Source organism: Anolis carolinensis, chromosome 1 (assembly GCF_035594765.1).
Source record: "Anolis carolinensis isolate JA03-04 chromosome 1, rAnoCar3.1.pri, whole genome shotgun sequence".
Classification (NCBI taxonomy): domain Eukaryota; kingdom Metazoa; phylum Chordata; class Lepidosauria; order Squamata; family Dactyloidae; genus Anolis; species Anolis carolinensis.
In genome coordinates, this window is record NC_085841.1 from 101673095 (window position 1) to 101697786 (window position 24692).

The window sequence follows — 24692 nt, forward strand, 5'->3', positions numbered from 1 at the left end:
TCTTCAAGAACATGTAGCTGAAAGTTGCAAGAAGCAGCTGGTACAACAACAAATGTTGAGAAGATTCACATTTGCATTGCAAGGCATAAGATGATCTCAGCATAGCAACATTGTTTTTCTGGTATTGCAAATTGAACCCATTAATTAGCGCTAACTGTAGTTTTGTTTTAACTTACTGGGCTCTATTGATGCTAGTCCACTCAAAACTTTCCCACAAATTGGACTGAAAACTACTTTGTAGACAGGTTGAGTATCCCTTATCTAAAAATCAGAACGGCTCCAAATTCCAAAATTGTCCACCGGGGGGGGGGGGTGCTGAGGTAGTGATACCTTTTCTATTTGATGATTCAGTATACATAAACCTTGTTTCATGCCCCAAATTAATATGTTGTCTGTGAAATTACCTTCAGATCATATGTATAATATGTATATGAAACACAAATAAGTTTCATGTTTAGTCTTGGGTCTTATCTTCAAGACATCTCATTATGTTTATACAAATATTCCAAAATATGAAATCCAAAATACTTTTGGTCCCAAGCATTCAGAATAAGGGATACTGGGTCTGGATTTCTTTTTTTTCCTCTATATTCTGTTTCTTGTCTGGATTTCTAAGTAGCTCTCACAATATATAGAAGATACCAAAAGTCTGGGATTTTAGTGATCCCTAAGCCATTTTTGTGGCACTATGGAATTGGAATTGGTTTCAACTATCTTGATTAAATTATTTAGCAAATCTCTGTTGGGTATGGATTAATGGCAATTTTGTTCTCACCTGTGAATGTTTTATATCTCAAATTGCATTCTATAATTTTTATCTTTGTGCTGCTTTATATAAAAAAGAACTGATTCCATTAACTGCTATGGCCATTCAGTAGAAACAGCTCTCAGAATTGAGAAGGCCGTGTTGTGCTTATCTTCTATGTAATTATGAGACATTGTGAAAATGATATTGGTAGTTCAGCATTACAGTGTTCCCTCACTACTTTGTGGTTCTCTGTTCGCGGATTTACTGTTTTGCGGTTTTTCAATAAACTCTAAAAGAATATTATAAATCATAAAAATTGCAATTTACAGCCTAAGGAAGGGAGGAAGAAGAAGCTGAAGGGAGAGAAAAGGAGCCCAAGCAGCAACGGGAGGAGAAGGAGGCAATTTATCAACACACGATTGGTTGATAAAGACATAAAATAGCGTATAACTACTAAAATAATGTATAAATATTAAAATAAATATAGCGTCCCTACTTTGCGGATATTCACTTATTGCGGGTGGTCCTGGAATGTAACCCCTGCGATAAGTGAGGGAACACTGTACAGGAATTTGAAACAATACTTTAAAGTACTAAAGCCTGCTTCTTGGATGGGCATATCTATTATTTCTTTAATTTGTTTTAATTGTTGACTGCAACTTAACATGTTGTATGCAAGAGAGAGGACAAACAGTTATCAACAACTTAACTAGTGACGCACCATCTTCGTCAACAAACGAGAAAGAAACCCTTTTACTGTAGTTCGGTTTGGTTCCACAACGTTGCTTCTTAAAATTGGTAGTAATCTTGTGTTACAGTTCCTTAGAGAATATCTACTGTTAAGTATTGATTCTGAAAATATTCAATTCTGAAATTTAGTAGATACAGGCATATGAAATGAAGCATGTTGTTAGAATGGAGGTTCCTCTAATCTGCCCTAATAACAAATCTAAGATTTTCATGTGTATGTGGCAAAAAAACCCTGAGCACATGATCACAAAGAGAGAATCTGGGAGAGCAATATTATCTACAAGCAACATTTATGATAAATGTACCGTGTTTCCCCGAAAATAGGACAGTGTCTTATATTTTTTTTACTCCCAAAGATGTTTTAGGTCTTATTTTCAGGGGATGTCTTATTTTTCCATGAAGAAGAATTCACATTTATTGTTGGACAAAAAAATGAACATTTATTTTATACTGTACAGTAGTGTCATCACAATCCAACATAACCAAACCAGACAAACTGTGAATCTTATCAAGAATTTCTTGCTACTACCATTATTTCCATGTACAACAATCTATGGTATGTACATTTACCAATCCTGCATGCTCTGGTGTTCTGTTTGGGGGGCATGCTTCCAAACAAAACCTTTGCTAGGTCTTACTTTCGGGGGAGGCCTTATATTTAGCAATTCAACAAAACCTCTACTAGGTCTTATTTTTTGGGGATGTCTTATTTTAGGGGAAACAGGGTATGTGTTAATGGATACGCAGAATAAAATCTGTTAAAAAAATCAGTTTGGACAACTACAGATATTAGGGCTATGTCTCAATGGCACACTGTTTGGAAGATTGTTTGGATTTCTGGAAGAATCCTTGACCAAGTACAAGGATAGGAATCATGCAACCCTCTTGATTTGTTGGACTTTAATAATAGACTATGTGACATGAGAATCCACTGATGGGTCACTGGTAGGGTATCTCACTAAATTTCTTTAAATAGAGCTAGATGTGAGCCATATGCAAAATCATGGGGGAACATCCTAATAATAAACTCAAGCAAGGCAGAGTTCAGTAAACTCCTAGTAAACTCCAATCCTAGAGTCAATTATATACAGGCAACCCCCAAGTTACAAACATCTGACTTAGAAATGACTCCTTGTTCGGAATGGGGGCAAGACAACAGGAAGTTAGAGAAATCTACCCCAAAGAAGGGAAATTCACTCCTGAAAGAGTTATCATGGGGTGAAAGGTGTATCAGTTGAAACTTTCTCACCAATCCTTGTTTCACAACAAGCCAAAATTTTCAAAATCCAGAAAATTGGGGTGAAATCTTCTGAACAGAGGCACAGATAGCAAAACAGATACCACAGGGTGCTAACCCCTGTGCTATGCACAGCTTCAAAAAAAAAACATTTTTGGCTGGAGTTATACTTAAAAATGTACCTGTTCCCACTTACATACACATTCAACTTAAGAACATACCTACAGAATCTATCATGTTTGTAACTTGGAGATTGCCTGTACAACAAAAGCTGAGGAATGTTGCAAGTTTCAAGCCAGCAGCCTCTAGAAGCCTGTGGTTTCTAGCCTTGTAACTTCTTTATGATGTAAGCTGCTTTGACTCCCATTCTAGAGAAAAGCAGGGTATAAATAAAATTGGTGTGCAACATGGAGGGTATAGTTTAGCATAATATGTGCCCTTCATTGAGTTTTAGCTGCAATTTTTTAGTAACACTGACATTTCATTTAAAAATTGCATATTTGCCTTAATTTATATATTTTTATATATATATTTAACATAAGGTAAGAGGTTGAGTAGTGAACATAGGTCTCTTTTTGAGAAATAAAATAATGTCTTTGGATTTTTCCAGTAGAAGTATTTTACCATATAGTGCAGATACCAGCTGTGCTGTCTTTTTCAGAAACCTGCTATTGCTGACAGATACTTGAATGATACAGTGGAAGAGCTAAAATCTTTATTTTCATAATAGAAATTACAGTTTTTTTCTTTAAGGCTTCAGCAAATTCAAGAAACGCAAAGTTCTCAGGTTGTTCTGTTGCTACTCAACATCTTTTTCCTTTCTCTTATTCCCTGACCAGAGCAAATTCGCTTGAAAAATTTAAGAAAAGTATATGGAAGATGCCTATGGTATCGATTACGGTTGTTAAAACCCCAGCAGAATATAATTCCTACTATAAAGTAAGTATATTTCATGTCGTAAGATATAGATTCACATTTTTGTCATAAGAAATAATTAATTTTAAATTAAAATACAAATGAAATTTCTAGTATTAGGCTAGTCAGTTATTAATATTACAGGAATAGGCTTTAGTAGACTTGAATGGTCTTTGGGGGCCATATATGGAAAGCTGAAGAAGATGATAAAGGACTGAGCACTGGATAATGAAAGAATTCTAGGTGAAAAGCGAAAAGTTTTAGGATCCATAAATCTTTAAACAATTACATTCACAGTCACTTTAAACCCAATAGTTATAGAAATTCTATGAAGATTCTGCAGTTAAAAGCTTTGTGGGAGTCCTTTAAGAATAAGCTTTTTCCAGAAGTAATTGGTGGATATGTTATTTGTTGAGGCCCATTAGACCTAATGATGAAGATGAACAGAAGACCATAGAACAGAAGTGCTCTAACATACGTGAGAATGGAGACAGCTTTCTTATAAGAGGAAGCCTGGAAACAATTGGTTTAATTTAATAATAATCTTTACTATGAAGGTGAGTATTGAGAAGTTCACATTGTTTTCAAGGTTCTGCAAAAAGTCAGGGAATAGAGATAAAGAGTTAAAGTAGATAAGATCATTAGGAGAAACTATCTTAAAAGAATGATCACTGATGGAAGTCTGCTTGATGGACAGGCAAAAGAGTGCTTTTTGTCACATGGAATATACTTTGAGTTGCCATCTCTTCTTTTCATTGTTTTTAGAAAGGTCGTGCAAATCTCTTCACTGTGTCCTTTTGAACTGTTTCAGTATCATTATTATTATTGTGATTATTGTAATAGTTGCATCATGAAATTTGTTTGTGGTGAAGTCATTAGCAATCTTTTTTAGTGGCCTGTGTTAATAAGTAGAATTTAAAACAATATATTCTCAACATTTTGGGGACAATTCATCATCTTGTTCAATAGACAATGCTGATCTTGTGTAAATGTTTTAAGGATTCCTTTAACATTATTGTAATAAAATACAGCATATAATTTAATAGAAAGCCTCTTTCATTCAGAATTTTAAAATTTTAAAAATACTTCCTTTAAAAACAACTTTTCATTTTCTCAGGAAGGCAATTCTGCTTGCTGGATGGGCACTCTTATTATTTCTTGCCTACAAAGTTTCCAAAACAGACAGAGAATATCAAGAATACAACCCATATGAAGTACTAAATTTAGACCCAGTAAGTAATATCCTTCATTATTTCTTAATTCAATTTGAAATAAATTCACAGATACTTTCAGGAGTAAATGAAATAATTAGATGCCATTCCATATCATAGGAATGGACCTACCTTTCCTGTCCCCTCCTGTTTACCTGTATTTGCAACAAATAGTCTAGACCAGATTTTTTTTTGGGGGGGGGGTGAGGCTGAAGGGAAGAGGAGACTGACAACCTCGTCACATTGGCCAAAATTGGTGGCATATGCCAGTTCATCTCCATTTGCCCCACTGAGCCCGCCAGCTCCCATCCCACGGTATAGAGCTACTTTTGGTGGGGCTCTGTGGCACAGAAGGAGAGGAACTAGCCACGGCAGCAACACAGGAGGCTTCCCATGTTGCATTAGCAACAATGGGGGGAAGTTTTGTGGCAGACACTTTCCTCCATGAGATGAGGTTAGGGGTAAGTTGGATGATGTGGCACAAGGGGTGATGGGTTCCCCCTGCCCCCCGCCAGACACCGCCAGATTTACTACAATTTGTGGCGATTCTGGCAGCAAATGTGATGAGGTCTTTAGATCCATTTCACTTAATGATAAATAGCTTCTAAATGTCGTACATTGATACGTTAAAAGTTTATTATTATGCAGTATTTCTCATTTGAAATCTGGCATGAACTACTTAATGTAAAATTTCATAGTTTTGATGTACATTAAGCATTTCCATCTTCTGGCTAATTTTTTTCCCCTAGAGATAGATCTGATGGCCTGGAAAAAACTCAGAGAACCCTGCACCCAATTTTTCTCAAAGCTATTTTTGAAAACAATATAAAAAGTGTTTATAGAATATTTTCTTTTTAAAGGTAGATATTTATGAAAGACTAGTGCTCACCCTGATTAGTTTCCAAGATCAGATGAGATCTGGAACTTTTAGGGTATTTAGGCAGAGTTTGGAATGTGGTTGATACAACATTTGGACATTTCAGATGGCTTCAAATATAACAATTTCTAGAATTATTTTTCTGGAGCTCTTTTTCATTTCCAATTCTGATTGAATTATGTAGACAAATCATGACTGGTTATAACCTATAAAGCCCTAAATGAGTATTTTTGCATGAACATACTTGTTTGCTGTGTTAGATATCTGAAGCCCCTTATGGGTTTAGCCACCAGAGGTGGGCTTGTTGAGAATGTGTAAATTGTTCTTGCTAGCATCGCCCAGATTACAGAACGTTTTTCTTATATGGGTTCAGTTGGCTCTCTTTGACTTGAATTTTAGTGGTGGCAAGAGGTTTTTAATTTACCATATGTTTAGTTTTTTAACCCTCAGTTGTGGCATTTCAACACGTGACTGCGTATATTGTTACAGTATGCCTTCAATTATGGTGCTCGTTCTCTTGAGTATGATAGGATTCACAATCCAGTTTCATGCATATGTACTTAGAACACTGAAAGCAGTAGGAATAACTCTAGGTAAGTAGTATCTTGGATTAGAGCCTTAATGTACATGGTATGATTAATATGAAACCCTTTCTTTAAAGGGAGCAAGTGTGGCAGAAATTAAAAGACAATACCGTTTACTATCACTGAAATACCATCCCGATAAAGGAGGAGATGAAGTTATGTTTATGAGGATTGCAAAGGCTCATGCAGCGTAAGTTTCATAACCCCTTTTCTTCCTCAGAAGGGCAGTTGATGTAAACTAGTACACAAAGAAATTAACACCCTCATTGCAATCTTTGAACCAGTTAGCTGTGATTCTTGCCTAATGTTACCTCTACTAATTCTATATTGTCCTATCTTATTTCCATACTTTATCGTAACATTCTGGTGTAATACATACATCTAATAGACAGATTAAATGCTTATTGTTAGACCAAGTGAAATTACACATACCTAGTTTGTGTTGGTTGAGCTGTTTGATTGTTTCCTCGATAAACCAGGATTTATAAACCCACAATAAAACCTGGTTGTTAATTCTGGTTTTTTGAGGGAGCAGCAAGCAAGGACTTATGGTTTTGATAATACTAAACAAAACAGTAGCCGGTATATTTAACTGTCATGCTTACAGGAAGGAACAAATGGGCTGAATACTAAATGTTCTTAGCAAAGTAGACCCCTGAATGTCAGAGGCTTATTACCAGTTATGTATAAGTGTCTGCTGGGGTAGCTTTAAACATGCATATTCTATCAAAAGGAAGGGGTTTATGATTATATTAGCTAGGACTGCGGGAATTGTATTCCAAAAAATTAAGATAGCCGCATGTCCCCATTGCAGTTGTAACACAATAAGGCAATTCAAATGAAATGTGATTTTTTTTTGTTTTGCTATCTTTGTGGGAGTCTATCTTTGATTTGTTTCATGTTTAGTTAAGATAAATTGTCGTTTTAATTATCTGCATTTAATTTATTATGTATTTGTATTTATGTTGCAAGCTGCCCTGATTCCCTACGGGAGATGGGATGGGATATAAATCAAGTTGACTTGACAGAGTAGGAGCGGGCAATGTGGACTGCAGGTGGAAGGGGGAACTGGCTAAAATGGTGTGCTCCATTCTGCAGGTAGAAATTCTCCACATGATAGCCTCCCTCTGACTTGGGGACACCTTTTGTCCACTCTAGAAAAATACTGAATCCAGCTAATTATTGCATAACACCCTTCTAACTGATTTGGCTGCATTCATAGGCCACTAGAGACCATTTTCCAAAGTACAGTAATTACAATATTCCTTCTGCATCTTCATTTTGAATTTATAAGTCCTTTTAGCACTGTTGCTGGGCCTCCACAGTATTAAAAGCACTCCTTAGACGCAAACAATCTGCACGAAGAAGAAAAAAAACATTTAACCAATCAAAGAAATAGTGAAATACTTTTTAACATACTCTCCCATTTTTTTGTTAGTTTAACTGATGATGAATCTCGAAAAAACTGGGAAGAATTTGGCAATCCTGATGGGCCACAAGGTAATCCCGCAGATTATTCTATTTTAAATTAATGAGTGTCTCAACTTTCCCCCCGTGTTGAGCCTTTTGTTGTTTTGTTGCACATTCTGTTTCTTGCAGGTTTACAGTTAACTCATTTGTTTTTACCACCTCCTCCAGGTGGGAGTTGGAGGCCCTCTAGATGTTTGGTCCTCCAACTCCCAGAAGGCCTAGCTAACTTGTCCAGTGGACAGGAATTCTAAGAACTGAAGTCCAAAACACCTGCAGTGCCACAGGTTGCGCAGGTCTAGTTCAGAGTATTGTTGATGTTTGGTTATCCAGGTGTTTTTGACACCGCATTCCAGAATTCCTGTTTTTAGCTTGGGCTTTGGAAAGTTGAAGTCCAAAACATCTAGAGGCCCAAAGTTTTAAAGCCTCTGGTTTACATTGAAAAACAGTGATAATGCCCAACATTTTTTAGACAAAGTTTAGATTTCTGTTCTATGCATTGCACGGGGTCCCATGCCTGGTTAACTTCTTTTTTAAAAATTGTTTTTATTAGAATAGAAATTTTCCAGAAATGATAAAAAGAGAAGAAAAAGAAAGAAAATTAGATATGGAGTAGGAAAAAGGGCTTGGGAATAGGATGGAGAGAAGAGAGAAAGAAGAAGAAAAAGGGGGTGGTGGAGATTATGCACTTCCAATCATCTTCATCATGGTTTATTTGTTGTCTTGAGGCTTGTTTCTCAAAGTATGCTCCTCCACTCTGTTCCAACTTTATATGGGACAATTGTTCTTCTGAGTTAATAATACTTCATATAAAACAAGATTGTCCAAATAGTATTCTAGCATATATTACATAATAATGAATTATATGAGCATTAACTGAAGCACAAATAAATTCATGTAGTTTCTCTTTCCTAACTTCAGTGGCTACATAGGGAATTCTTCAGAGCCAACTTTGAAGACCATTCACAAGCTCTATAAAGATCTAGTAGTTATTCCACCATCTTTGAACAGACACACCTCTCTCTCTCTCTCTCTCTCTCTCTCTCTCTCTCTCTCTCTCTCTCTCTCTCTCTCTCTCTCTCTCATATACTGGAATCTTTGAGGGGATATATATCAATCAATAAGGGAAACACCTTCCTATTCATTTCTGTTTTGCATGGTATTAAGACAGGGTATCTGCTTTGTGAACACTTTTCTTCAGAGAGCTATAATGGTTCAGTCTTGTTGTAGTCCTGGATTGAAAGGAATCTAGATAATTTCTCTCATCCAAAAGGTTTTGTATACTACTGGTCTTTACACGTATTCACCACACAGGTGATATTTTCAAGTGCCAGTAATTACGGTAGACTTTCAGTTAGTTAGCACCCACAGGGATTGGGAGATGCTGGATAATTTCTGGTTGTTTGAAAGTTATGATGTATTATCACAACTCTAGAATGCCTATATGCCTGTATATTTGGTTCATAAGTATAGAATCCTATGTATGATTTCACAGATAGCTATTTGAAGAACATTCGTTCCCTTTTTTCCAGCATGAGGAAAGTATATTATTCAACGGGTACACTATATACAGTTTATATAACTGCTCCACTGTATTTTATAACCTTTTCTCCTTATTCTTTGCAGCTACAAGCTTTGGTATTGCATTGCCAGCTTGGATTGTAGATCAGAAGAATTCTATTTTGGTAAGGTAACACTTCACTGCCAAATTGGGTATTTCAAGCTGAAGGCAAGCAGGGTTTCCACAGTTCTAAGTGGAGGGGTAAAAAAGCCTTGCATACTTAGTGAGTATTTACCATCGCATTTCTGTAGCCACCTGTAGAGACACTTACCATATATATTCATGTATAAGTCGAAGACAGGTTTAGTAGCCAAAATTACAGATTTTGATATGACCTGTGGTTAAGTTGAAGGTCATTTCCACAAAGAACACTGCCTTCTCAAGGGGCAGCCACCCCTGCTGTTCCCCACCAAGGCATTCAGAAAGGCCAGACACAGCACTACAGCAGAGAGAGTAGGGAGGGTTGGTGCTTCTTTTAGGTTCTTTTGGAATGGACTAAGTTCTTACCTTTTGCCACTCTACTCGACGAAAGGGGTGGTTCCTTTTTTGATAAGAATTGAAGTACAGTACTCACTTTGACCTGTGGGTCGGTTGACCCTGTTTTTTTTTGTGTTGATCTTTTGATTAAAATTTCTAAATTTAAACATAAGTATATAAGGTATATACCCGCTCCATTCATAGTTGTGTCTCTGTTCTGGAGGTTTTTTGTGTTAGTTGGCAGTTCTGGGAAGGATGTAATATAATGTGATGGGGCAGTTGCAGAGTTTCTGTTGATCTTACTTAAATGAGATGGTAATTTTTCACAGTTGTTCAAGAGTAGAATAATTATACTTGAATAGAAATATGATAAATATTTAGTATCATGCTGGAAGCCACTAGAAGACACTTCTTCAATTTTCCCATCCCCTCTGCCCCAACCTATGTGTTTCCCAGATTTCTGGAGTAGGCTTTGATGATGCATGAAGTTTTGCAAGGGAGAAGATGGATTTTTCCTGCCGCTGCTCCAGTTCTGCTGACTAAGTTATTAAAGGTGCTGGACCCAGGGAGCATACTACCTCCCTGCTAAAGCACTTGCACTGGCTGCCAATTCATTTCCGGGCCCTTTAAAGCCCTAAACGGTTCAGGTCCTACTTACCTATCTGACCCCATCTCCTCATACCAACCTGCCCAGACATCAAGATCTTCTAGCGAGGCCCTCCTCTCGTTTTCCCCATCGCAAATGCAGTTAGTGGCAACGAGAGAAAGGGCCTCCTCGGTGGCCACCCCAGCTCTTTGGAACTCCCTCCCCAAGGAAGTTAAAACAGCCCCTTCCCTGACATCTTTTTAAAAGCAGCTAAAGACCTTCCTGTTTGCGCAAGTTTTTGATGAAAACACTCTTCTTAAAACACACCTTAATTGCTTAGTTAGATTGCGACTTTCATCTTAAAAGAGAGCTGTAAAAGTCACAACTCTGATAGCTTTACCTATCTTAAATAATTATTTGTGAATGTGTCACAAAATGTCTGATTTTTTTTCTGCTATCTTATCCTTCTAGGTTTTGCTGGTTTATGGATTAGCATTTATGGTTATTCTTCCAGTTGTTGTAGTAAGTATTGTTTTGAAAAAAGGTAATAGGGTACATCTTGGCAAAATATGGAATGGTAAAAGTGCATGCCCCACCTCGCTTTAATCATTTATTGGGCACATAGCTTAAACAATATATGAGTTATAGCGTTAGTAAAGACTCACCCTATAACTCATGCATTAAATATCTCTTCAGTTCTGATTGTTTTATATTCCGTTGTCTGGAATGAATGGTTGGAGGCTGAGTAGAGTGTATCTGAATGTTCAGAAGCATGCATCAGTGTTCATATGGGCCTGTGATGGATAAATATGATGTATGGTTTGAAGAAAAAGGAGTGCTATTTTGGTGTTATGAAACATTTTTAGGGTATCAGATCTGTTATGGAAAGCAGAGATTTGATCCTTGGCATTGTTCTTAGGTAAAAGGGATGTATTTTGGCGTTTCAGAAATTTTGGAACTGTGCGTTGGCAGATTGCAGGGAAGCTGTCTGGCCTAAGAAATGTTCTTCTCCAGGAGACAGCGGGAGAAATTGTGATGTATGAACAAGGACGAATGAATGTGTATGTTTAATATGAGTGCTGAGTGAAAATGTAATTCCCCTTTCTTTCTTCGTTAGTTATTGTAACTAATTTGTTTGTGAATTCAGTGTAGTTACATAGAATCTGTATGTCTGTATGTCCAATGTCATTCTTTGTGTAATAGTCTAAACATTCTGATACCCTTTCTTTCACACTGAAATTGCAATAAAAAAACCCTTTGTTTAAAAAGTATTTATGAAATGACTTGTACTCTGAATTAAAAGGATATGCTTTAGGAGCTTTCATTTATAAATAGTTGGTTGCTGGGTGAAATTGACAGTTTCTTCCTGCTTGCTTGGTAGTCCGGAAAGGAACATTGTGTCTTTTAAGGAAGAAATCTGGCATTCTGAAATATCTGTTTCCCAGTAATAAAAAGATCTCAGGGTTTCTTACATATACTGTTAAAACTTGTTAAACAAATCCTGTTGCTTTCTGTTTTGCCCATTTCACCAGGTAGCAACATTATGTGTACAGTCAGCCCTCCATATCCACAGATTCTGTATCTATGGATTAAACCCTCCATGGCCTGAAAATATTAAAAAGAAAAAATCAAAAAACAAACTTTGATTTTGCCATTTTATTTTAAGGGGCACCATTTTATTACTCCTTTCCTATTACTACTACTCAAATAATGGGACTTTGAGCATCCACGGATTTTGGTATCCACAGGGGATCCTGGAATCAAACCAGATTGGATACCAAGACCCACTGTACATCATACATCTCTGGCTCTTCAGTTTTTAGAATCTGTTGAGAGCTCTGAACATTTTTCTAACACTTCCATAGTTTTCTCTTAGGAATTGTTCATCTTTTGATCCCTTGAAGTTAGCAGTGGTGCTGACAAGACCGTATCAAATTTATGGATACTGTATGCTGCAAACACACTTCATGTATTGTAAGGCACATTTAGGTTGCTTTCTGGTTGTGATAACTGAGGTGGCACATTCATGAGGTTTTCTTGACAACAGTACCAGATTTACCATTGTGCTTAGGTGTGCTTAATCACAGAGTCTTGTTGGATTTTGCTTATGTGGTGCAATTCTAAATTCAAAGGAGTTCTGTTTCGGAGCAATTCCAGGCATTGAGTTGATAGTCTATGAGGGTGTGCCACAAAACAGGCAATGTAGGTCTACTGGACCTATCTCCTTCAGGGGCCTCTTAAATTAACTAGCACAGGGCCTTGTTTGTCCTAAATACGGTACTGCTTGGCAAGATTTATTCTGACGTGGTTTGCCATTCTCTTCATCTGCAGCTAAGAGTGTATGATTTGCCCAATGGGTTTTCAAAACTAGCTGAGGATTGGAACCCAAATCTCCTAATTTTACACTCAAAACTCTAACCTTGCTTGTTCTATTTATATTTTATTTAGTGCAGTATAGCCAAAAAAGAGCCCATGGTGGCGCAGCGGGTTAAATCACTGAGCTGCTGAACTTGCTGACCAAAAGGTCAGCGGTTCGAATCTGGGGAGCGGAGTGAGTTCCTGCTGTTAGCCCCAGTTTCTGTCAACCTAGCAGTTTGAAAACATGCAAATGTGAGTAGATCAGTAGGTACCACTCTGGTGGGAAGGTAATGGTGCTCCATGCAGTCATGTCGGCCACATAACCTTGGAGACGTCTATGGACAATTCCGACTTCGGCTTAGAAATGGAGATGAGCACCAACCCCCAGAGTTGAACACAACTAGACTTAATGTCAGGGGAAACCCTTTACCTTGACCTAACCAAAAAGGATATTTCTTAGGTTTATTTTGTCTATGTTGGTGTGAAAATAATGGTCAGTTTTGTTTCTCTTTAAATATTTTAGGGTTCCTGGTGGTATCGATCAATACGTTACAGTGGAGATCAGATTCTAATCCGCACAACCCAAATTTATACCTATTTTGTTTATAAAACTAGAAATATGGATATGAAAAGTAAGTATGAAAACACCAGTCACGCATAAAAAGATGTATTGTTAATTTCTGTGCTCAATTCCTTGTTTTGATAGTGCTAGAAATGTGACATTTATTTATTATTTATTATAAGCATTTATATCCCGCCCTTCTCACCCCTGAAGGGGGACATTCTGTCATGTGTGTCACTACCATGTCAATTACGATTTTTAACAGGCTTCTAAGCTTTTTATATACCAGACTTCTTTGCTGTGCTGCCTGTCTCCATTAGAGCATCTTTTCCCAATTTGGAATCCCTAGATGATATTGTCACCAGATGACAACCATTGTCATTCTCAACATTTGGAGGTTCTGGGAGAGCTTTCTGTATAGGGCTGGGAGTGATTATATGTTTTGGAGACTGGTCTGGTTTTGAGGCCTCCCACAGATGGATTTTTTGAAAATTGTGGGGGAGTTTTGGGAGTATTTGGGACACTGGTGGAGGAAAGATCACAGAAGTGGAATCTATGGACCACAGTAGCCCAGGGTTTGTGCTTTGATTATCCATGCTGCGAGAATGGAAGCAATTTTATTGTATTTTCAACCTCCTGGTGTGTTTTGGACTTATAGGGCTTCCCCCCCCTGCCCCCAAAGCCTGGATAAATTTCTGGTAATTTTTTAAGTTGGAAAACATACCAACCATCTATCCTCCTCATTCCCACCCAGCATAGCAAAAATGCTAACCTAGGTGCATTTTAAAATAAAATGGGAATGATATGGGCCACCACATTCTGTTTGAGAACACTTGCGGTGTCCAGACCTTTCAAAGTGGCTGACTGTTCAGGAAACACCCAGGAAATGTGAAATGATTTATTCTATGATGATTAGTTGGAAGGGGTAGTCAAGTTTAAACTTTTTGGTTTATTGGGAACCAAACATTTTAGGAACAATTTGAGATAGTTTTTTGTGCTTGATTTTGTTGTGTTTGTTGAATTCATGTTGTGTTTATGTTTTGTTTTGTCTTTTCTTTACAGGGCTTATAATGGTTTTAGCAGGAGCTTCTGAATTTGACCCACAATATAATAAAGATGCAACAAGTAGACCTGTAGACAACATTCAAATACCACAGGTTTGTTTTTGCTGAAGGATGTCTTAGTCTAGGTGCTGACATCCAAATGGCCGTTCCTTACTCTTTTCTCCCTCTCTTCCTCATTTTAGCTCATCAGAGAAATAGGTGGCATTAATTTAAAGAAAAACGAACCTCCGCTTACTTGTCCATACAGCTTGAAAGCCAGAGTGCTCTTATTGGCCAATCTTGCCAGAATGAAAATTCCTGAAACACTTGAACAAGGTACCTTGCTTTAGAAAGTTGAATGATTAGGGGTGGAATTATATCTTGAAGTGGATTTTGTCTAGTAAGACTTTTTATATTTAAGTTGTATTCTTTGTCCTACTGATGATATGCATACCACATTTGTGAAGATTCACAATGGGTTTAAAATCCCTTGCTACCACAGGTACAGTTTTGAAATTGATACAAGTTAAATATTTTTGCCTCATGTATATTTCATTTGTGCAATGGACTGTGCCTCACCCAGCTCTGGAAACTATGCAGTTAGTGCTGTGTATCTTTTTCTTTGTGGGTTAGTAGCAGACTATTTGACCTTGTGAGATTTTACCAGGAATAGCACATACCGCTATAAGTTTAATTTTTTAAAAGAAGAAGAAAAAAAAGCCACTGGTTTCTGTACCCTCTACTTACTCATAATGGCAGTGTACACATAGGCTTATACTTACAACCATATACAGTGATTCAGATTAAGCTTTTCTTGAACTACATAATTTGAATACACTAGATACCTAATTGTAAACTCAAGAGGTATGGTTCCTTCTCTCTGCTTCTTATTTACTTTATTGTTGGTGGCCGGGGGTGTTAAATAAATGTTGAGAAAATATACCCTCTGTTTTGAAATCTTCCTTAAGAAGAAAAAGGGAGCAGGGGATGTTTCCTTACCTCTGGTATTACTGCTAGTAGTGACTATGCTCCCTATTGTCCTCAAAACATTTTCCTTCAGTGCAACATTGTACATTTTGCATTTTAGCCATGTACATTAGAGCTCACAAAGATCAATTATTTTGGACTTTAACATTCACTCTGATCTTAATACTCTAATAGTGGTTGTTATAATTTTATGTGATACTGTTTTAAATTTATGTACTGTTTTATGTTATATGCTACACCTTGGAGTGCCTTTGTAAGCCACCTGAGTCCCTTCGGGCAGGATATAAATAAAGTTGTTATTATTGTTATTATTATTAAAACCCTATTCCTGTTCCTGCCGGCATAGCTTGGACCTTGTTTCAGATCAGGGCTTGAGGACCATTGTGATTGGAGAAGGAGTATGCATATGCAATAGATATACCATCTCCCTGTTGCAGATTTCAGTAGAGTCTCACTTATCCAACACTCACTTATCCAACGTTCCGGATTATCCAACGCATTTCTGTAGTCAATGTTTTCAATACATCGTGATGTTTTGTTGCTAAATTCATAAATACAGTAATTACTACATAGCCTTACCGAGTATTGAACTACTTTTTCTGTCAAATTTGTTGTATAACATGATGTTTTGGTGCTTAATTTGTAAAATCATAACCTATTTTGATGTTTAATAGGCTTTTTCTTAAATCTCTCCTTGTTATCCAACATATTCACTTATCCAACGTTCTGCCAGCCCGTTTATGTTGGATAAGTGAGACTCTACTGTACCTTGAATTTACCAAAATTTGCCCTGGATAGTTAGAAGATTTTCTTTCTTTTTCAAATACTAATTTTATTCAATGAGACAAACATGCCATCATACAAACAAGGACATATGCAAAGAAACAAATTACATCAAACACACAAAACAAATATTTTTCTTAATATTTTTCACCAACCTGCAACAACTAACAACTACTAAGTCAAACCAATAACAAAATGTACATACAAAACCAAAACTAACAAACAAATGTAAAAACTAACCTATTAATCTACAGACATCTCACTCTGTCTTATGGTTTTTTAGTTCTGACTAGTCTATTCCCTTTAAGAAATATTACGTAATCACACATCTGCATTCAGTGATATATTACTAGCTCATAAATCCCACAATTAGTCAACCCCCCAAATCATATTAATAAATCCCCAATCTCTTGAAGTTAGGGAGATACTTCTGCATCAGTTTAATCAATTTGTCCATCTTAAGTATTTTACATTGTCATAGATTCCAGACATTTCTTGTTCATTCCATTGTAAATCCAAGAAGCTGGAGGATTTTCTGTAGCACCTTTGAAAGGGTTTAGAGAGAAATTGCACTATGTGAGCATGAGTCTATGTGTGGGTTATTGAATGAAACACCTATGAACCATATGGAAAATTTTGAGTAACAGTAGTGCAGTAAAAAATGAGGTTATCATTTATCATAAACTGGATGTTCAGTATTTCGTGTCTTCCAGATCAGCAGTTTGTCCTGAAAAAGTGCCCTGCTTTGCTTCAAGAAATGGTTAATGTAATTTGCCAGTTAATAATCATGGCACGTAGCCGTGAAGGTAGGAACTAAATTTTTTGCATGTCAAACTAATAAAATTATTTGTTTACAACATTTTTAGAGTTCTGACCTCAGAGTTCGTTATTAGCAATGGAAGACAACTTCTTAGAAAAACAACTTTTGTCATAGTAGCCATATTATATAAGAAAATCTTGCACTCATTTCCAGATTTTATAGTATTAACCCCCCATTTCAGATACTTTGTAAAACAAAAAGAAGCCTTGTGTTGATTTATTTTCTAAATATTATGAATATAAAACAATCAGTTAAAATGGCAGTTAATATAGTTTGACAGGAAGCGAAATATAAGATGTAGAGACATATTTTATAAATATTTTTATAACTGTACTTTCTGACTTCACTAAAGTACAGAGCACTTTAAAGTTCCCTATCAAAGGTTTTTATTATCCTATTGCCTATTGCAAATGTATACTGAGAATTAAATCGGCCCCATTTTTTTCTTCCATTCCCTCAGAAAGGGAGTTCCGTGCTCCATCCTTGGGTTCTCTGGAGAACTGCATGAAACTTTCACAGATGATTGTCCAAGGACTTCAGCAGTTTAAATCTCCACTCCTGCAACTCCCACATATTGAAGAGGATAATCTCAGAAGGGTTTCTAATCATAAAAAGGTATAACACGGGGAGAATTGTGTGCCACCTTAAAAGTAACTTATTCATGCCGCAGTTTACAGTTTTCTGAGATCCTATTTCCGAAAGTGTGAGAGTAAGTACAGGTATATGAGTTCAGTGGTTGCTACTTTTCTCTTTACTACAACCTGGCAGTAGTAGTTAGCACACTCTCATTACCTCTGCACATGTAATGATTGTAGATAAATGAGTGCCAGACTGCAACAGTGTTGCCAGAGTTGGATTTGTAGCAGAATTTGTATTTCCTGTTGATCCTGTGGTTTTACTTTCCTTATAACTGGCATTGATTTGTGAGAAGAGCTTGCTGCTGCTGTGCTTGTGAAATAGTGCCTTCATGCTGTGGGTGGGCGCATGAGGAATGGAAGCCGTAACTGCTGCAACCTTTCCCTTGTTCTGTGTAAAGGCTTTTGGCCCTGTTTGGTCCAGTTTCTTTCTTTTTGAAATATTAGAAACAAGCTTTTAAAAGGGAAGCACCTGCTATTTATAACTTTCCTTCGAAGAGCACCCAGTCACGTGTTCTCATTACAATCTTTGGTGTAACTCACTGTTAATGGTGAGGAGTAGAACAGAATGACGAGAAATTTTTTTCAAGAAGATGAGCAGGGCAATGCTCTAGTCAGGTGTATTATAAATATATTTTGACTTTTCCCATTGTTTAAGGATAAAGAAAAAATAGTAAATAACTTTATTTATATTTTGCCCTATCTCCCCGAGGGGAATCTTGTTACCCACATGTTTTCTTGATCCTTTGTGGGAACTTGTTCCTTGTTTAAAAAAAAATTAATGTCAAATTTAATGTTTTAAAACAAATGAGAATAATTGATTATCCTTTTTGTAAAACATGGTTTGGAGTAAAACTCACAGTTTCACAAGTGGGTTTTTTTTTTAAAAAGATACAAAATCTGTGATACTGGTTATTAGAAAATGTTGCTTTCCAAAATAAAAGTATCTCCTTTTTTAAACATAGTACAAGATCAAAAGTATTCAAGATTTGGTGAGTTTAAAGGCATCAGATCGTCATAATTTACTGCACTTCCTTGAAGATGAAAAATATGAAGAGGTTATGGCTGTCCTCGGTAGCTTCCCACACATCACAATGGATATAAAACCCCAGGGTAAGTCATGCGGAGCTTCATTTATTTGATAAACACTCATGTTTTTGATAATATATCTATAACAAATTCATTTTTATGGATTAACAGTCTTTTTTCTCATATTGAGAGTTTAGGTTAATTAGTGAAACGTTAGCATCAGCCAGTCAGCCTATTTGTTTTCTCTGGAATATGTAGTTTTAATAATAGCATGCTTCAAGTAACTCTGGGAAATGGTTCAAGAGCCCACTGTGCCCTTGATATCCACTGCGGTTTGAGATCCATTGGATACCAGAATCCATGGATCTCAAGTCCCATTATATACAATAGTGTAATAAATAAAGGTAAAAGTTTCCCCTGATGTTAAGTCCAGTCGTGACCGACTCTGGGGGTTGGTGCTCATCTCTATTTCTAAGCCGAAGATCTAGCATTGTTCATAGACACCTCCAAGGTCATGTGGCCGGCATGGCTGCATGGAGTGCTATTACCTTCCCGCCAGAGCGGTACCTATTGATCTATTCACATTTGCATGTTTTCGAACTGCTCGGTTGGCAGGAGCTGGGGCTAACAGCGGGCGCTCATGCCGCTCCCGGGATTTGAACCTGGGACCTTTTGGTCCGCAAGTTCAGCAGTTCAGTGTTTTAATACACTGTGCCACCAGGGGCCCCTTATATAAAATAAGCAAAATCAAAATTTATAATTTTTTTGGATTTTTAAAAAGTATTTTCAAACTGGGTGGTTGCATCTGTGGAAACATAATCTATGGACATGGAGGGCTAACTACTATATATACTACATCTGGATTGTATTATGCCTATAGAAATTTGCTTAAAGGAATGAAGTCCTTCGTAGGTATCCCTTCCTCCCCTATTTTTTATCTGTGATTGTTTGCACTGTGCTCTTAAGTTCTTTTTAAAGTTTTCTTACATTGTGAAATTATTATTCAAAAATATACCCTGTTTCCCCGAAAATAAGACCTAGTAGAAGTTTTGCTGAATTGCTAAATATAAGGCCTCCCCCGAAAGTAAGACCTAGCAAAGTTTTTGTTTGGAAGCATGTCCAGCGCCTGCCAAACAGAAGACCAGAGCATGCAGGATTGGTAAATGTACATACCAGCTGTACATGGAAATAATGGTAGTAACAAGAAATTCTTGATAGGATTCACAGTTTGTCTGGTTATGCTGGTATGTGATGACAACTACTGTAGAGTATATAATAAATGTTCATTTTTTTGTTCAACAATAAATGTGAATTCTTCTTCATGGAAAAATAAGACATCCCCTGAAAATAAGACCTAGAGCATCTTTGGGAGCAAAAATTAATATAAGACACTGTCTTATTTTCGGGGAAACACGGTAGGTGAAGGCTTAATGTAACAAAAGATAACCTGACTTTTAAAAGATGTTAAACAAGTTTAGGTAGATTCTTTTTAGTTTAGAAAAATATGTTCACAAAAAAGAGCGAATATACATTGATGTATACCTTTCTCTCTCTCCTTCCCCTGTCCTTCTTAACTTTCAGTTTTGGATGATGAAGATAGCAATAACATCACAGTAGGATCACTTGTCACAGTTTTGGTCACCTTGACAAGACAAACAATGGCAGTGAGTATTCTTATTTGTGCATATTATTCTTAGATCCACTGCTGATGTCTAATTGCCCCTTTATGCGGTTAGAAATTCTGACCTTGGAAAGGAATTGATGGTTGGTAGGGCTTGGATCTCTCCTCTGAGGTTGAGAGTGTTGTCAGTAATTTTGGAGTGGGATTTTTGATTCATTCTGTGACCCAGGAAAGTGTAGGATTGCAGTCTGAATGATTTTCAAACATGTTGTTTTAGAATGGGTTGCTGTGATGTTTCAGGCCATGTTCCAGTAGCATTCTCTCCTGACGTTTCGCCTACATCTGTGGCAAGCATCCTCAGAAGTTTATTCAGGGGTGTTTTAGAATGTCTCTGTGTTTAATGTAGTTAGCAAGTAAAGATTTAATTGTACTTCTATATTTTTTATTTAAAATCTTTCTATGCTAACTGCTCTTTCCCTTAAAAGCCTTCAAAATAGCTTAAGCTTAGAGTACAGATGTAGTGTCAGGGATTCAAAACAGCATAAAATTCCCTGATGTACAGCAAAAGGGACTCTTCACTCCTCTTAGGGAGCAAAATACCTTCTTGCAGTGAAGTCGTCTCCTCAGGGACAAAAACAACATGGGGACACAAAGCTGTTCATTCCAACCGGAAGGCTTTTCTTTCTCAAGTTGCAGTAATAGTACAAAATTGCAAATACTAAAACAGTATTTACAATATGTACAAACTCTCACTCTTCATACACCAACCCTAATCAAAACAGTCATCAGGTTACTACAAACTTATATTCAACCATCTCAGCACTCAGCTAGCACACCCCAATTACAATGAACCTGTGGTTAATCCCGAGACATTGATTCTGTTTGCACTTAAAAATATGCTGAGTAATTTACACATTCTGATAGTACTTTTATCAGCTAAGAAGTGCAATGACTGAATGTTTGAAGGGCTGTTGGAGATACAACACCAGGGTGGACCCTTTCATAACTTTTTGCACTCAGTGAATCTTCTCAGACATTCATTTCTCAATCCTCAGTGATTCAGAACTCAAGTAGTACCTGTGGATAATACACATTTGATATAGTTTGGCCAGTTTTCTTATCAGAAGAAATAACATTCTTGATGTAAGCAAATGAGCTCAGATCGTTCTTTCCTTTGATGTGTTTGTTCTAAGCCATTATTTTGCACCTGATCTTGACTTTCTAGTAAAATAGCCCAGAAAGTATGATATCTACCCACCCATAACAAGACTGGTTCCCAGATGAAAATCATTCTCTGTTAATAACTCCAAACATAGAGGTGTGAACAATAGCACAGCCCAACAAATTTCTTGGTGTTTTGTTTTATAGGCCTGTTGCTGGGGCTAATTGTTTGAGCTGATTCAGAAAATTGCAATGGATAGACCACATCAGCTCTAGTTTCTTCGATATGATTATCATTATTCTTTATGGGCAAGCAAATGCAACTGGTATATGCTATATGTTCTGTATCTCAAAAACTAAAACTGATAGGGGGAAACTGGTGTCATTTTTGGAATCAGCAAGTCAAATACTGTGTACCAAAAAACAGGGCTAACATTCAAGGCACCAAAATGTGTATTGGCCAGTGTAATCATTCCGAATATATGCAGTGCTTTGCTGTTAAATATTTATCACCATCCCCTCTGACTTTTCCAAATTTGTTGTGTTGTAATGTGATAATGAGATGATAATGAATTGGTGTTTTATCGCCTCATGTACACAAGTTATTCAAGCCTAGCAAAGTTGGGAAATGTTTTTATTGTGGTGCAAAAGTAAACAAAAATGTGAACTGCAACTTTACTCAATAAGCATTCTTTTATGTATATTAACTGATCTTGCTTCTTCATTCAGGAAGTGTTTGAAAAAGAACAATCAACCTGTTCGGCTGAAGAGCAACCTGCAGAAGATGCCGTAAGTTAAAAAATAAATATTTCATTAATTGTGTTGTAACTCTGTAAAACCCTTATGTTAAATCTGTCATAAGGAGAGCTAGCTGTACAAGGCAATACTTTCCCCCCACTTGTGCAAATTCAATTATTTTTAAACCCTGCTGCTACCAGAGCAGTGTGAGGAGTCTCAGAAAACGAAACGTTGTCAGTGTTAAACTTACCTAACATTTCAAAGGTTGTTATGGTTCTTTTTTTAAAGACTACAATGATTTCTTTTTTGTCTTTGATTTATTAATTAATTATTTTACATATACTATTTGGTCTATCTGTTCTGTTCTTCTGTGATGTGAATGTATTTGATATTCAGGCTTTCTTGTTCTTTTATTATAAATTCTTAATTATAATAACAATAACGTATTAAATGATACATAAATGCTACTAAATAAATGATACTTTGGAAGGGAAGCTTGTCTCAGTAATGAATGCCTTTTTCTCTTTGAATACCTTGGCTTTCCTCTTAGCCAGCTGGTCAGTTGCAGGTATTAGCTAGTTTCCAAAGAAGCAGCTGTTCTCAGATCAGTTGGTTGATAAAGACTTAATTGTGCCTTGCCACTTACTAAGAAAGCGGCTAATTTAGTGTTAAAAGTAGTTTTTATATGATTAGGTCTCAGGATAGCCTCAACAAGACTTTTTAAAGTCTCTCCCTGGGTAATAGCTTGAGTAGGAAAGAGCAGAAGTTGCAAAATTAGTTTTCTGAACATTTTAGGAATGACTCAGCTGACATGCCCTTGCTGCCTTGTAATTTGAGGAGTAAAAAAGTAACTTACAACCTATCTTTCTAATTTTTGCAGCAAGGTGACACTAATAAATTGAAGAACAAAGGATGGCAACAAAAGGCTAAAGGAACAAAGAAAACTTCTAAATCGAAGAAGAAAAAAATTGTCAAAAAGAAAGCCACACCTGTACCCCCTCTGCCACAAACAAAGCAGCAGAAGCAAAAGCAGGCAAATGGGGTTGCTGGGAGTGTAGGTATCAATAGGAACAGCGTTTTTGGGAGTTGCAATAAAATTTTTCAGTCAAAACCTTGACAGAAAACCCCAGTTAAAATCCTTGGAAAATATGATAGAAATAAAACATAAGTATAATGGCCTGCAAATTATTAGCTGTAATATTTAAATATCATCTGACAATCAGTCTTATTATGGGTGGGTAAATTTCCCACATTATGCACACATACCTTCTAGGCAGCCTTTAATATTGAAGGTTAGACAACTGGAACTTCTAGGGAGGAAGTTATCAGTGATTGGCTCAAAAATGTCCTTGTACTGTAGTGAAAGCAAGAATTTTCTCCTAATTTGCCTTACAGTATTACTTTTAAAGCCCTTTTACTTGTTGTGTAAGCTTTTTTTATCCCTTACACATCTCTCATAAGTTCACTAATTGGCTCTAGATGATCCCTGAACTTTCAAATGGGGGGGGGGGGGTTGCACCCCTCAATGATGTCCATTCTGTTAGTGAAAAGATGCAATTGAACACAGCCCAGAGCTTTTTTTTGTTTTAGATACATTATCATTTAATAGCATAGTGTTATTTTATTGAGTAGCAAAAATAAACGATAAGAGATTCTGTAACATAAATCATATGAGAGACAGTATATAGCAGTGGTGGCGAACCTATGGCATGCTTACCAGAAAGGGCAGGCAGCACCCTCTATCCTGGCAGTATCCAGTGCAAGGTACCTAACTGCACATCCAGTTTAATTTCCAGTGTTTGGAATTTTTGAGTAATGTCATTGTCTGAAACCTAGAAGAATAAAACCATTATTATTATTACCATTTTATTTGTATAGGAAGTCATGAAAGAAGATGAAGAGGAAGTTTCTGATAAAGGAAGTGAATCAGATGAAGATGATACGAATAGGGACTCTTTAAGTGAAAAAGATGATGGAAGCGATAGAGACTCTGACAGAGAACAAGATGAGAAACAAAGCAAGGATGATGAAGCTGTAAGCCTTGCTCTTTCTTTCTGGGATGCTATTGCTGTGGGGCTGGAGAAATAATATGTTGGTCTGCTGGTCTACTTGTTTGTTTCGTGAAACTTTTGTTTAACTTACACAGATTTCCCAGAATACACAAATTGAGCAAAGTAATTTTTTTTGTGAACAGAGTTTGAGAAGTGATAGCGGAAAAATTCCACAATTACTTGTTGATAAGGAACCCCAGTGGCGAAGTGTGTTAAAGCACTGAGCTGCTGAACTTGCAGACCGAAAGGTCCCAGGTTCAAACCCCGGGAGCGATGTGAGCGGCCGCTGTTAGCTCCAGCTTCTGCCAACCTAGCAGTTCGAAAACATGTCAATGTGAGTAGATCAATAGGTACCGCTCCAGCGGGAAGGTAACGGCGCTCCATGCAGTCATGCTGGCCACATGACCTTGGAGGTGTCTACGGACAACTTCTAAGCTCTTCGGCTTAGAAATGGAGATGAGCACCAACCCCCAGAGTCAGACATGACTGGA

At 36.9% G+C, this 24692-nt stretch overlaps 1 protein-coding gene across 1 annotated transcript in view; it reads left to right on the forward strand.

Annotated features, from left to right (window-relative positions):
* Nucleotides 1-24692, forward strand: part of sec63 (SEC63 homolog, protein translocation regulator) — a 45326-nt gene that overhangs the window by 11485 nt on the left and 9149 nt on the right. Inside the window, exons 2-17 of the mRNA XM_003215613.4 lie at nucleotides 3575-3674; nucleotides 4768-4882; nucleotides 6400-6512; nucleotides 7761-7822; nucleotides 9416-9474; nucleotides 10885-10935; nucleotides 13295-13403; nucleotides 14396-14490; nucleotides 14580-14712; nucleotides 16860-16952; nucleotides 17427-17581; nucleotides 18567-18714; nucleotides 20212-20294; nucleotides 22142-22201; nucleotides 23031-23204; nucleotides 24029-24184. Of these exons, the coding sequence (XP_003215661.1) occupies nucleotides 3575-3674; nucleotides 4768-4882; nucleotides 6400-6512; nucleotides 7761-7822; nucleotides 9416-9474; nucleotides 10885-10935; nucleotides 13295-13403; nucleotides 14396-14490; nucleotides 14580-14712; nucleotides 16860-16952; nucleotides 17427-17581; nucleotides 18567-18714; nucleotides 20212-20294; nucleotides 22142-22201; nucleotides 23031-23204; nucleotides 24029-24184 (1706 nt within the window). The remainder of the gene's footprint in view (nucleotides 1-3574; nucleotides 3675-4767; nucleotides 4883-6399; nucleotides 6513-7760; nucleotides 7823-9415; nucleotides 9475-10884; nucleotides 10936-13294; nucleotides 13404-14395; nucleotides 14491-14579; nucleotides 14713-16859; nucleotides 16953-17426; nucleotides 17582-18566; nucleotides 18715-20211; nucleotides 20295-22141; nucleotides 22202-23030; nucleotides 23205-24028; nucleotides 24185-24692) is intronic.